The 15,271-nt window shown below is 34.0% G+C and overlaps 1 protein-coding gene across 2 annotated transcripts; it reads left to right on the top strand.

Annotated features, from left to right (window-relative positions):
• On the top strand, positions 1-15,190 carry LOC115443297 (alpha-tocopherol transfer protein). 2 transcript variants are annotated; one of them, XM_030168652.2, is made up of 8 exons: positions 1-111; positions 9,565-9,717; positions 10,932-11,091; positions 11,661-11,719; positions 12,259-12,455; positions 12,775-12,885; positions 13,402-13,504; positions 14,442-15,190. In XM_030168652.2, exons 2-8 carry the CDS (start codon positions 9,573-9,575, stop codon positions 14,591-14,593), a joined length of 927 nt encoding a protein of 308 aa, XP_030024512.1. In that variant the 5' UTR covers positions 1-111; positions 9,565-9,572; the 3' UTR covers positions 14,594-15,190. The 2 variants fall into 2 exon arrangements, with proteins under 2 accessions (XP_030024512.1, XP_030024511.2); XM_030168651.2 differs by lacking the exon at positions 1-111 and adding an exon at positions 7,402-7,684.
• Positions 15,191-15,271: the final 81 nt, after the last annotated feature.

The following is a 15,271-nucleotide window of genomic DNA, read 5'->3' as shown; positions in this document are numbered from 1 at the left end:
AAACTGCAGTGTCGTAAGTTCGGTTGCTCAAGTGTTCCGGTTGGTAAGCACAGTGCGGCTTCAGCTCTTGAGTGTAGTCGTCGCGTTCAATTGGATGTCAGTGCCTATCAAGTGAGTATTTGAATTTATATTTATTTATATAATTGTTTTTATATGTACATTTTAGGGAAATTGCATTTGAAAATTGAAATAATATTTAAATTTAATTCCGTAGTTTTATGTGACAATTTTGAAAAGTTCAAAAAATACTAAATTAAAAAAAAGGCTTTATGTAAAATATTTTTAAAATTTTAATTCAATAATTTGCCATATATTACCACAAAATTTTATACTATAATAAAAACACTGTTTTACAGCAGGTTTACATAATTTGAACAACAGTGTACTCTAATAAATTAAATTTTATTCCTAAAATTGCAATGATAAAAATCTGTAGACTTTTTATGTGATAATAAATATTATTGAGCAGAAAAATTATGCAAATACATTATAAATCTTGTTATATAAATGTAGCTTTATTATATTATACTATATGTTTATTACATTTATGAATTTTAAAAAAGATTACAGCTAGCAAAAAAAGGGTCAATTAATACAAAAACTTTTTTTGACGCCCTACAATGCTATTGCGTATAATGATCGAAATACTCTTTAGGACTATTTAAAGTTTCAGTACTTTCAAGATCAGAAATAAAAAAAAAACGCTTTCACCATACATTTTGTAAGACTCCAATTCGCTTTGTAAATACGTATTGAAAAATATTTAGATCGTGAAATTATTTCACGTTTCCTAAGAGGCTTGTGCACGCGTATAGGAACTGAAAATGTTTTATTTTGCAAGTAAATACATTATAAATGTACTGCTCCGAACCAAAAAAAAAAAAGGATTTTTTTATATTATACGCTGTATGCGCTTACCATCCGAAGTCACTTTGTCGTGCTTGAATAAAAAAACACACACCTTTAAATTTATAGAAACACCATCCATCACCTTGAATTACAAAGTATTGTTCAGTATTCCACTGCGCTCGCCATCCTGAGATGTTAAGTCTTATCTCCAGTAGTTACACTGGCTACAATGTCCTTCAAACCGAAACACAACAGTGACTACACAATACTGCTTAGCAGTAGAAATAAATATTGCGGTGGTACCTACCCAAGCGGACTCCCACATATGAGAAACCTACCACCAGCTTCTAGACTTATTCGACATTAGAGTTGCTAAATCGTATTCAAAATATCCCACGGCTATTTAACTGCTGATGATGCATGATTTTTCATCACGTATTATAATGACACATTGATTGACTTCTCCCCTTTATTCTTAGTGACACATTATATAAACAAATTACACCGGAACCAACATTTATTTACAACACTGAGACAAGTTTATTTAACAACTATGTTGGTTCACAACTATTTGTTTTAGTATCCTGTTTGTTTTTAAACAAATCTTTATTTTTAAAGAACGTAAAGTAAAATCATATTTTTATTATTATTTTCCTTACGCCCATCATCGAACTATTTCTTTTTATTAGTTTTAAAATCTCTTTAAAGTTATTATTAAACTAAATTATTTTACAGTTGCCAAAACTACCTAAGAAGATTCTTTCAAATAAATTTAACAATTTATTTGAAAGAATCTTCTTCTGCTTGGCATTATTTCGGCCTAACGAAATTATTTGACAGTTGCTAAAACTAAGTTGAGGAGTTTAACAATTTATTTGATAGAATCTTCTTCTGCTTGGCATTATTTCGGCCTATGTCCCAGGGCCCGCCTTCCTACTGCGATCCTTTCATTTCGCCCGGTATTTTACATCCTGCATAATGAGACCACTGACTCTCATATCTTCCCGGAGAACATCAAGCCAACACTTCTTAAGCCGTCCGCGGGCCATTTATTTGAAAGAATATCATTTAAAAATACAACACATTTAATATTTATCCTCATAGGGGTGCAGGCAGAGGTGCAACTAGGCCATACACTTTTCGCCATGTGTGTTCCGTCCCATGAAATGATATGGGCGAAACTTCCAATCCCTATATCACGCAGAAATCCCAGATTCCGGGCTAATACTGAGCACAAACATCCAATATCACCTTTCATCTAAGATACTCATAAATCGAAATCTTGGCTTGTCTCGTGGAGCAATAACAATGCCTGTGTGGCGTCTTTTTTGCAACGGAATGCAGACAATATAGTTCGCGGTAAGCGATACGACAGCCCATAAACACTAGCAACAACATATAGAACTTTGAATTCCAAGGTATTGCATGGTCTCCCACTGCGCTCGTTGCCCCGAGACGTAAGATCAGACAGTGCCCAGTAATTGTGCTAGTTAGACTGTCCTTTAAACCGAAACACAATGTGCACGCACACTGCTGCTTGGCGGTAAAAATAGACATTGCTATAGTACCTACCTAGACGTTTCCTCCCAAATCTTATTTTAACATGCACCTAATGGGAAGTGAAGTGGGTTCTAATAAAATGTTGCCTGATGAGAGATGATTACCCCTCGGCAGTCGTAACAATTATGCCGGCCTGTTAAAACCGGATATATTCAGGCTGATACCGGAACGCAACGCATTTACCAGGGCCACTATGGCGGATTTTGGATCTTATGTACGATGGTCACTATCTAGGCAGGTGTAAAATATATCCTACTACTAGCAAATGAGAGACCTACAACCAATCTAAGTCCTTAATTCATTTATAAATTGATATTTGGTATTGTATCTGTAAAGACAAAACTGGGCTACAGAATCATAGTCTATAACCACGATCTAAAAATGGATTTAAAAAACACCAACTTTAATATCCTTCCTCGGATATAAACCCCTGAAGAAATCATTAAATCTTAGCAACACTCCGTAACTAAATGTAGGAAACGTCATATTAAATTAACATGTGCTGTACTGACTACAAATCATCATAATCCGAGGTGAAGGTTACGCGTGACTGATATTACGTATTACATATAATCATATGTATATATAAAAAAAAAATTGTCATATGGTGTTTGTACCGTTTTTACTATGAAGAAATAGTATCAGCCCTGTATGTGTATGTGTATACTGTCCCACTGCTAGTCACGGGTATCACCTACTACTGAGACTAATTCGGACTTAGTCCACAAACATTAAATCGAATTAAGAAGGTCCTAGTTTTTTTGAAGTCAGTTAAAATTCACATATAATTTAGATGCTAATAATAATATCAACCCTGTATTATATACTTGCCCACTGCTGAGCACGGGCCTCCTCTACTACTGAGAGGGATGAGGCCTTAGTCCACCACGCTGGTCTAGTGCGGATTGGTAGACTTCACGCACCTTCGAAATTCCTATAGAGAACCTTTCAGATGTGCAGGTTTCCTCACGCTGTTTTCCTTCACCGTTAAAGCGAACGATAAATTCACAAAGAATACACACATGATTTTGTAGAAAAATCAGAGGTGTGTGCCCTTGGGATTTGAACCTGCGGACATTCGTCTCGGCAGTCCGTTCCACACCCAACTAGGCTATCGCCGCTTTTTTTTTATGCAACATCCCACTTGCGAAATTATAATACAGCCTAGGCTGTTAATTAGCACATATTCGCCAATATTTTTTTTCATCTAATAATCTAATCCAAAGCCATAAGATAAACTGACCAAACTTGCATGAGGTGGCGACTTATCACAAGTTTTTATCCATCAATCTTCAGATTTGTAAACGGAACAACTAAAAACAAATAATGACGCAACGGTATAAAAAAAAAACAGAATATAGAAGGAAAATCCTTTGAAATAAATATAACACCATCTAAGTAACAACTAAGGGCTTTTTGCACTAGCGATCTACGCGCGTTTTTCTGGTAAGCGATTATTATACTTTGTAGTGTGCATTCAACAGACACTCGGCGTTTATGCAAGAGAAGCCACGTTGTAATCGCATTTATAATAAATAAATCCGCCCGCCTCAGTTCTTTCCTTGATAAGATCAACAGAAATAATACTAAGTAATAGTATGTTTTATTAACAGAATTGTTAATGATTGTTGAAAACATATAAAAAACAGTCAAAGCTTAGCGCGCACACGCAGCTAAAACATTGCGCGCAAAGTGCAGGCGTTCAAAAAACGGTTAGCAAATCGCTAGTCAAGTGAATCGCATCCGTTAAAAAATACGTTTACAAAACGTTCGTGTGATGGCGTCTTAATCAAAAAAAAATTATACTGCTGCAAAAACTCTCTCATTGTATTGGCGTTCAATGTTACATAATTATTTATTATTTTTTTAATTTTATTATAGTCTCGCTGCAATATAACGCATGGTTCCGCCTTTATATCTGGATAGGTAGAGATACAATAACCTAACAGTATATTGTGCATGATTGGATCTTATATGTATAATTAAATTTTGATAGTAAAGTTTTATGTTAGAGGTAAAGGGACATATTGTGAACAGTAATATTTTTTTTTACATTTTTATATAGTTTTCATTGGTCCACATCATAATTTGTAGAATCGAAAAGTACTTATATAATAATTATTGTCTATGATTTCTACAGTAACCAAATACAGAAATAAAAATGGCTTCTTAATCGTTGTATCCTCAGGTTGTATCTCTATCTACAAAGTGGTCAGTTCTAAACAACTGTCGGTTACCTTAACTTAAAGACGAGTAACACTTTATTGTCAACGTAAGTTAATATTCGCATTTGGTATTTACCATGCACTTGACCTTTATTCTCAGTTTTTATGTGTTCATAATGTTTTGCAATTTACACGCGAATGTTGTTGTTGAAAATAATACTATAACACGCTTTGACATCCATGGTTATGCAGAGTTAAACAATTGCAAAGACGAAAATTTTTGAAAATATTTGGATATTTTTAAGATAATGCATAAACCTGGATTTGTACAAAATTTTACGTAAAGATAAATCAAGTCCTGGACTAATAGCAGTTAACAGAAAAATCATTTTTGAACTGCTAACTGAAGTTAATTACAAGCTAAACTAATATAAATCCTCAGTTAATTCATATAAAAACGTTTACAAATATCCCGTGTCCACCTAACAGGCTTTAACCGATGTAAGTTGCAACACGCTGGCGGAGCCAGTTTACCACATTAATTCTATTGCTAAACTTCAAACACGTGAATTCCGTTTGGGTAACCAATATGGATGGCGTAAAAAGCTGTATCCGACAGCTTAGACCAAAATGGATCTTGTGTTATTGAGGCGTAGGGTGGTTTTCCTGTTTAACGAACCTGTTCAACCTGAGCGACATTCGAATTATTTACTAAAGAGGTTTTTTATTTATTGATTCAAAAATATTTGTTATATTTGCAGTGTTTTTATAGAATGGTTGTTTTCTAAGTAAATACTGAAAGAATGTCCACAATATTTTAGAAATAAAAAAAGAAAAAATGCCCTACTAAAAGTACTTACGAAATATCAAATACGGTGTTCCCTGAAAAAGATAATTTAAACGAACTAAACAAGCTCTGGAAGAATGGTTTACATATAATTGATTTTTTTTATAAACCATTTCCAATATACACAAACATTTTCGTCGTCACAGGTATCAAACCCGCGACAATTTCTTCAGAAGTAGATCCTTACCTGTTGCACCACGGAGATAACTAGCTTATTCCATCAATAATAACAAGGTTGACGTAATCTTGAACTTGAAACCTAAAAATTTGCTCGAACCAACCAAAATGACAACAGAAAATTGACATCATTTGAACTTTGATACTTTTGACCTCAATTCTATAACAGTAACCGCCGAGTGGGAGCGACATAGTCGTGAAATAACGACCAAGCTCCTTAAATAAAGATTAAAAAAAAAAAAAAAAAAAACCGCCGAGTGGATACTAATGTTTGGCATACAACTAGACCATGTCCCGGAACATATAACTTTTATCGCGCTAATTTGGTCTCGAGGAAAATGTTTGAATATGTAATTTGATTTTTAACTAAATGTCATTATGGATCACTTTACTAATTTATGGATTTTAGCGAGAGCGGCTTTTCACACGTGCGAAGCGTGACAATCTAGTTAGTAATATACTATCTTCAACAAATACCTATTTGATTTATAGAACTGTTGACCCAAATGAGTTTACAAAATCAGCGGTTTACCAATACACTTTAGTATATGCGACCTTGCGGTGAAGACTTTCATGTTCGTAAAATATGTCAAAATATGACCTTCAGTTTGCTATTATAATAAAGATAGTGTACAGTATTCTTTTGCAAAGAAAGTTAATTTTTACCTTAATATCATGCGCATAAGATTGTATACACTATGCGACCGAGAGGTTTCGTGTTCAGCACCCAGATCGGGCAAACACTATGTGGGTTTTTATAATACGGAGAGCCTTCACTCGCGGCTCCGCACGCGTAATAGTTTTTCGGGATAAAAGTTTCGTTGTTTGTAGTTCCGCTCCTATTGGTCATAACGTGATGTTATATATCCCATAGCCTTCCTCAATAAACAGGATATCCTACATTTAAATATTTTTTCAATTCGAACCAGTAGTTCTTGAGATTAGCGCGTTCAAACAAACAAACTCTCCAGCTTTATATAATAATATAGATATAGCTGGCGTTGGTTACTGATTGATTTGCATAGTGTTTGGCCTAAATGACTACTTATTTCTTCAGAGAAAGTATCTTGCAATCTAAAAGAGAGTCAGCGCCTTTACTTCATCTAAAGGTTTCCAGACGGATCAATCCAAAGCATCCTAAATCCAGCGTACACCTGCGACGTCTATCGAATTATCTTTCCACCTTGCACTTGAACGACTTGACGGTGAGCGCCTTGCTTATCGTGTAGCAAATATTTCCTAAAACTTATAGCTAATAATAATATCAAGTAAATAAGCAACAGCTCAAATATGACATTTTCCGTTCTATAAATTATTTGTACAAAACATCATATCATTTCACCATCGATTTGTCGTTCTTAAGAACCAAAATACCTTCCCCTTTGTAATACATAAATCTTATTTGCCTAAATTAATATCAAAATAATATATTCTTTTTTAAATTCAAATTCAGAGTTTATTGCGCTCCACAATCATTTTATACATGTTTCATTTTAATACTTGTGATATAATCATGGATCCTGTGGGCACGGCAAAATTTTAAGAGAAGAAGAAGCTATATAATTAAGTACTTATATTGGTGTTTATTATATGCATGTACATATAAATTATTTATTATTATACTTACAACTGAGTTTTTTATTGCTTGTGTAAATCTTAGTTTTTTAATGTGTGAGTGTGTGTGTGTGTTTGTGTGCGTGAGTGTAAATACGAGACTAATATAGTGACCAAATTATGTTTGCCAAAAGTTATCAGTTGATATACCTATCACTCATAGTACGCGGAAACTGTAGATAAACTTTTATCTTCTATTTGTTAAATCAATGGCTAAAGGGAACCTAGCAGTTATCATTCAGTTCATACAATGTGCAAAGGTTTATATATAAACCAATTAATATAATATTAGAAATGAATAAAGTGCGTAAAATGGTTCATTTCTAAAATCAGTAATATATTATTTATATCAGCTGTTTAAATTAGGTATGAATCATCACGTGACGTATTTAAAGTGTGATAAGTTGTGAAGGAAATATGGGAATAAACGAAACTTCTAAATTTTGTGATAGACAAGCAAGAAAGACGAATGGTAAGTGATTTGCACATGAATAACATCACGTTAGAAGTATATGGTGCTTTGAATGAGCATTTAATGAAACACACATAGTGGCTATTCAAAGATTAACGTTTTTATTAAAAATATACATCCATAATCAACTAGTTTCACATGACTTATAACAGATATGGCTCCATTATTTAAAATAGTAATTGAAAGACAACGTTATTTTTATATTAATTCATAATTTATTTCAGAATAAAATTCCATAGTTGCGTTAGTATTAAAATCGTATTAATCTATATTATGTTAGTATTTGAAGGAATAACGAGGAACTAAAAAAACTTATTTGCACCTAGCGAAATAAACTATATTACTTTAGTACTTATTTGAAGAAACAACTAGATTTTAGACTACTATTAGCACCTAGCACTAGACCCACACTTTCAATTGTATCAGTCTTATTTATAAAAATTTCGAAATGCTATGCTTTGTTAAAACAGAAATTTACTCGATCAGCTGTGAGTCAAAACCCGCCATCTTGCCTCTTAATAAGATAAACTAGGAAACCGGTGTTGTTTTTGACAACTATTTGTAATTCTTAATCACCTCTTAAAGCTAAAACTTTATAATTAAGGCTGTAAGTGAATAATGACAAGTATTTCAAATGGCCCTAGATCACTTATAAGGTTGTTTTTTCATTAACAAATTCCAATAATCACGAAACACAAATAAACAGGTAACGATGATTTATCTTTTCTAATCCTTACCAATATGGAACTTTAAAATCTCGTTTTTCCGACAGAATAAAAAAAATACAAAGTAGTTTCTAATAGCCAGCGATTTATTGAGCCATATGATGATAGTATCGTCCCTTCTCCCACCATGGGAGGGAATTGAGCTCAATAAATTGTAGTTGATAAGGCACGTCTTATCATTGCACCTTGTGTTTGTAATGATTACCTTATTAAACATATTATGGTCTAATATGTATTATTACACGGACGCTTTTGTCAAGATATATACACACACAACATCACGCATTTATCCCCAAAGGAAGGGATATGGAGAGGCACCAGGGCACCCACTTTTCGCCAACTGTGTTCCGTCCCATGATGTGATAGGGGCGAGCTTATCGCTATATCATGGACCAATTCCTCCGGGCTGATACTGAGCAGGAAATCCCAAATATCACTTTGCCCAACCCTGAATTCGAACCCAGAACCTCAGAGCGCTGGCTTACCACGCATGCAGTACAACTACGCCACCGAGGCTGTCAAGATATCCCACACCAATATACCCCACGTGAACCTGTCTTAAGTTGTTTATTTCGTTTTTATATCATCGATGTTGTGAGATGAGTTTCCTTGAAAAGGACTCCTCGTTTTACAATGTCAAAGAATTCCGCGTATTATTTCGCTGTGTCTATATTTTTAATGAGATTTTTATTTTGACAGATATTAAATTATTTTTCCTTGTTAGAGATTCGTATGAATTATGCTGAGGGTACCGTGAGGTATTGTTTATTTGCATTCGCATTCATAAAGAGATGTCAGAATTTATTTACAGAAGGAAAATATTGTTTGAAAATTATCTTAGTCTCATTATTTTCTTGTTGCTAAGGTCATCTGATTTCATCTTCTTCTTCGTTTATATTTGTATGCCTACATACTACGTAGGTACTGTTTATTATAATTAGATTTATTTGTATTCAATTACTAAAGTAATACGTATATACCCTCCCCTGAGAGCATTTAAGCTCATCAGAAAAGAAAGGAAGAATATATTTTATTTGCCAAGCTGTTAGTTGACATCGGTTTCTAGTAGTGTTCATAACTCGTAACCTTATCATAAATGACTACTTTATTCTATGTTTTGTCATACAGTCTAAAACAACTTGCTTTTCTTTTCAGAACCCAAGATGGCAGTATCATTAGTTCAACCCTCAGGAGAGATGTGGAAGAAGATCAGAGTGGAGCTGAATGAAGACATCAACACTAGAGAAAGAGATTTAGCAACCATCAAAGAGTGGCTGCGGAAACAACCCCATCTGCCGAACGAATGGGGTAATTATAAAAATATAAGTCCTGTATTATATGCTGTCCCACCGTTGGGCACGGGCCTCTTCTACTACTGAGAGGGTTTTAGGCCTTAGCCCACCACTGGATCAATAGATTTTGTGCCCATTTAAAAGTCCTGCTACGCAATCGCTCCTAAATGTTTAGATACTTAGTACATCTAGTACAGTTTTCGTATTTCTGATAATATAATATAATAATAATAATATCAGCCCTGTATAATGCGGGTTGGTACACTTTACTTACTTTCGAAATTCTTATAGATATCTCTCAGGTATGCAGGTTTCCTCACTATTTTTTCCTTCACCGTAAAAGCAAACGATTATTTACAAATACACGTAACTTTTTAGAAAAGTCGGAGGTGCGTGCCCTGGGTTTTGAATCTTCGGTCCAAAACCGGTCGTCACGGAAGTCCGTTTCACTCTCGACTTATCGCCGCTTATTTTTTTATGACCAAGTACTTAAATTACAATTCAAGCTAACTCAGTACCACATTTCATCAAAATAGTTTCAGTGATTTAGACCTGAAGGCGTACCACACCATACTATGTATTTGTGGAAGAATTTTATAATTTATTTATATTCAATTAAAACATACGTGCGTATATTGGCTCGAAAGCATACTTGTGTGCCGGTATGAATCGGATGTCATATCGCGCTAAGGTTTTGGACTCCATCTGCAGCTCTAATAAACTGATCTGCTTACATAGTTTTATCATATAAAATTACATTAGGTGAGAATTCCTCGAAATGACCGTGAGCGAGGGCGTTGTTAACGATAAGCATGATAGAATACTACAAAATTATCGATACTATTATGCATCGATTTTTATCATCGCTAAGAGTTCGAATTATTACAGTTTTTGCGGTTTTTGAACATTATAAGAAATTTTATGGTGTTTGCAAATTAAGTAAAGATAATAATTATTAAAATTGACTTAAAAAAGTAAGTACTATATTCTTGTACATGTAATATAGATAGGATTGAAATTAAACTTCTTCATTTCGTTTTTTTTTTTCGTTATTGTAACTGCTAGGAAGCTTCATGGCACGATAGCTTACCTCTTAGGATAAATGTGATATATTATGTGTATATGTATATGTGTATACGTTTTGAGTCCTTTTTACGACCGACTACCTACCAACTTCAACCAACTCTGACAATTCTCGCACAATATTCTCTATACTTACCTTGTCAACAGATGATAACTGTCTGATGACCTTCCTCCGCGGCAGTAGCTTTTCATTGGAGAAATGCAAGAGAAAACTCGACATGTACTTCACCATGAGAGCGGCCTGTCCAGAGTTCTTCGCCAACCGGGATATCAACAGAACTGAACTCACGGAACTAATGAGCAGGGCGTGAGTGATTTTTTAAAAGTATTTTTTCTTCATGATCAGCAAATTGATTGATATTCCTGAACATAAGTGAAGTAGTCCAACATATGTTCATCAATGAGCGATGGTGAATCACTCGCCATTTGCACGTAATTCTTTTGTTGACTTTGATTTACTGAAACCCCCTTTTTATATACATTCAAAGAGCTTGAATTACGATGAGATCGCTCTATAAATCCACTTCAAATTATCCACTCGTAGGCTATAAGCCTTAAAAATGTTATGTACAAAGCCATTTAATGTTTATATGTTAGGGGTCTTATTAGGTCTTCTTCTCCTTGTATTGCCTTTCCAACTAGTGAAGATTGGCAGTCAGTCAGTCATTAAGTGTACGAGGGCGAACCCGTCTTTTTGCAGTTACAGGCGTTCTGCGATTTGATAGCTATATAAGTAAAAAGAGTATATTTTAACTCTTCTACTTATATAGTTGTAAAAGTTGCCCTTCATATAAAACGCCAGTTTTTGCAAGAAAATGAATATACTCCCATAGACGGAATAAGGCCCCTGATAATAATGTCGTTTTTAAATTTCAGTCAAGGCCCTACCCTGCCTGGTCTTACTCCGCAGGGACGCCGTGTCACGTTTTGCAGAGGTTTGTATTGTGATAAAATAATTCTTAAGGTACAAGGTGAAAGTACGAAAAACGGTCTTATGGAGATATTTTTATCATATCGTTAATAAATGAAACCACATATTCGTCTTTACCCTTGGGAACATTGTGGCTAAAATAATCTACGAGTCAACGAATATTTTCACCTAAAATCCCGTTTACACATTTCAACATTTATAATTTAGTGCGAATAAAGGGTGTGCGTGAGTATATTTCTAACTGAAAGTGTGATATTGCTGCGAAGAATTCTCTTAAAGTAGTAGAAGTGGCATTAGGGCATTTAAATTTAAAATCATTTTTGTTGATATTTATTTTCTTCGAAACTTATTTTTTTTAAGTCACATCTACTATCATAATGACATCGTATATCGAACGCTTATTGTAAAGATCAATTACAATAATCCAGCAATCAATCTACTGACTGATTCTGATCAACTCTTATTCTTAATTACCTAACACATTTCACTTTATAAAACAAATTTTAAACATCTTTAATAACTAAAAAATAATTCAACTTCCAGCTCTCGATAAAGACGTAGACACCAACATGCTGAACGATGCGTTCAAGATCGCGATGATGATTGGAGACATCAGACTGAAGGAGGAGATAGAGGGAGTCGCAGGAGATATCTATGTTCTAGATGCTTCTACTATAATACCCAGCCATCTTGGCAAAGTGTCCCCCGCTGCGATAAAGAAATTTATGATTTGTGTCCAGGTGAGTTCTTCAGGAATAAAAAAAGAAAAAATTTAAAAATTTATTGGATAAGATGTATTAAAAATTGGACCTTATTGTGAAGTAATTTAAAAAGGTTTTGTTTTGACGAAATGAGATAGTATGAACAATTTAATTTTGTACTAAACATTTTAAAACAGTTCAATCGAATTATTAAATATGATATTCTATTTATACTTGAATAATATTCAATTATTTATTAGTCGAGGATGGCTTAAAAATGCTCAGCTTCCCATGCGGAGCCGGGAATGATTGCTAGTTGTTTTAATAATGCTTAAAATCACCTAATTTTTATTTCCAGGAAGCTTATCCTGTCAAATTAAAAGAGGTGCACATCATCAACGCATCTGCTATAGTCGACGCTGCATATAACATAGTCAAACCTTTCCTCAAAGAGAAAATGAAGAACAGAGTGAGTAACCAGACGCTTTGCTTTCTAAAGTGACTGCCAAAATTTACTTATTGTTTATCATGTTAAATTGCTGAAAATTAAATAGTTTAAAATATTAGTCTATTCAAATGTTGTGTACAGATATTTTAAAGGTGTACAAATTCAAAAATTATTATGCTGAATATCTCTGAAATCTATGTTAGTGAATCATGTAATTTGTACAGTGTTTCTGTGCCAAATAAATAAAATTAATGCTATACTATTTACGATAAAAGACCATGTCTTGATGATTCTATTTTTGAAACTAGATTAAAATCAAAGTCATTCGTAGTGTAGAATACAACGGAAAAATTTATATCGGCTTCCTATCTGATAACACATGTTCATCGTGCTAATCACGTGTTTAATACTAATAACATTAATAAGAAATAATAAACAAATTTATAGATACAAGTATGACTAATAATGTACTGAACGTTTACTAGACCTGATTTTTTAAAGCATTTGGTTCTGATGCAAATAGTTTATGTATTTCAGATATTTTTCCACACCGATATCACCGAGTTACAAAAATACATTCCTAAGGAGATTATACCAATTGAATATGGTGGGAATGGTTGCTCCATGGAAGAAGTTAACAGTAAGTATGCCCTGCTTTACGAGCAATGCCTTAATAATCACGAGGCGAATAGCGCGTCCCGTCTTTTTATTGGAAATACACACACACACACATTTATCCACGAAGGGGTATGCAGCGGCGCAACCAGAGCACCCACTTTTTGCCAAGTGTGTTCTATCTCTTGATGGGGCGAGCCTATCGCCATATCAGGCACAAATTCCAGACTACGGGCTGATTCTGAGAAAAAGCCAAATATATCTTTGCCTGACCTGGGATTCGAACCCAGGACCTCAGAGCGCTGCGGTACCGCGAATGCAGTACAACTACGCCACCGAGACAGTCACGTGAAAATTGATCATAATTATCATACCTCTGACTCATGAGCCGTGAGGGCTGATAGTACGCTCTTCACACGTGTCCCAAAAAATATATTACACTTGCAACGAGCCACCTTATTTACCCTGATTAGTTTTCGGGCCCGAACAACCGACGAAAGAACTTATATAAACGAGTTTTGGAATTAGAGCTCGCCTTCCCGACCCGAAACATTTTACCGACACTCTAAAGAAAATAACCGTTAAAATTAAACTACTTTTCGGATTTTGTAACGGTTTTTTATATTTTAGTTACCTCCCGACGTTTCGAAGACTTTGCAGCCTTCATGGTCATTGGGGACTAAAAAACCTCGATAGAATCCGAAAAGTAGTTTAATTTTAATGTCTAACATTCGCGTAAACATAAGAAAATAACCGTTTATTGAACGTCAAACAATGTATGCCTTCATGGTCAGTCCCTCCAGTGACTAAGAAGGCTGCAAAGTCTTAGAAACATTAGAAGAAAATTATAATAAGCAGTGGCAAAGAGTTAAATATAATAAGAAAAACCGTGATAAAAATCGTAAAATAGTTATATTTCCCTAAATACATGTAGTTAAATGTCTTTCTATTTTGCATTGCAGTTGCATGGATGAAGAAACTTGAAGAATACATACCCTGGTTCAAAGAACAAGAAAACATCAAAGCAGATGAGGCTCTTCGGCCAGGGAAACCAACAAATTACGACGAACTCTTTGGTATAGACGGCTCCTTTAGACAGCTCTCCATCGACTAAATTTAATTAAAATTAAGTATATTAATAAAATATTTAGAATGCTTGTATTTGAAAATATGAATAATTTAGGTTCATTACTTCTAAGGTTAGTAGGTGAAATATTGAAAATTAATTTGAAAAAAAAATGATTCATCATAATTAACATTGTTTAAATTTAAATCGGGCAACGGTACATAGAATATTTCAATGGTCGCAGTTTACTTTCTTTTTTGAAATTCCGATACGCAGTATTTTGAAACAACATAAAGATAGTTTAAGTGATGCATGGATCTATCGCTAAAACGAACCGTGTGAGTGGTCATTTATAATCAAAGTGGCGCATATGTTTATCGCCAATTTTATTCATAAGCATGATTCATTGCTCGTATTAAATAAGCATTATTATTCACATATATATTATAAAATCAAGATGATAATTTTGTCATTATGCTTTTATAGATTATGAAAACAGTAATTTCTTTTCAATGAAGGGGAACTTTAAACAAGTAGTGTAGTTTGTATGGAGATTTTATTATTAAGCTAATATTAATTCAACGTGGTGTGTCTGTGATAAGAAATTATTCGATGTTTTTAAATATAGAATTTATATTTAAATAATTTATGTATTTCATTTCAAATAATTCAAATTGTGAAAAGTTCTCTAAGAATTTTAAGGTTATGTGAAGTCTGCCAATCCGC

The sequence above is a fragment of the Manduca sexta genome, chromosome 9 (assembly GCF_014839805.1).
Source record: "Manduca sexta isolate Smith_Timp_Sample1 chromosome 9, JHU_Msex_v1.0, whole genome shotgun sequence".
In the NCBI taxonomy this organism is placed as follows: domain Eukaryota; kingdom Metazoa; phylum Arthropoda; class Insecta; order Lepidoptera; family Sphingidae; genus Manduca; species Manduca sexta.
Note: the sequence above shows the minus strand (reverse complement) of the source record. Positions and strands in the feature narration are given on the sequence as shown.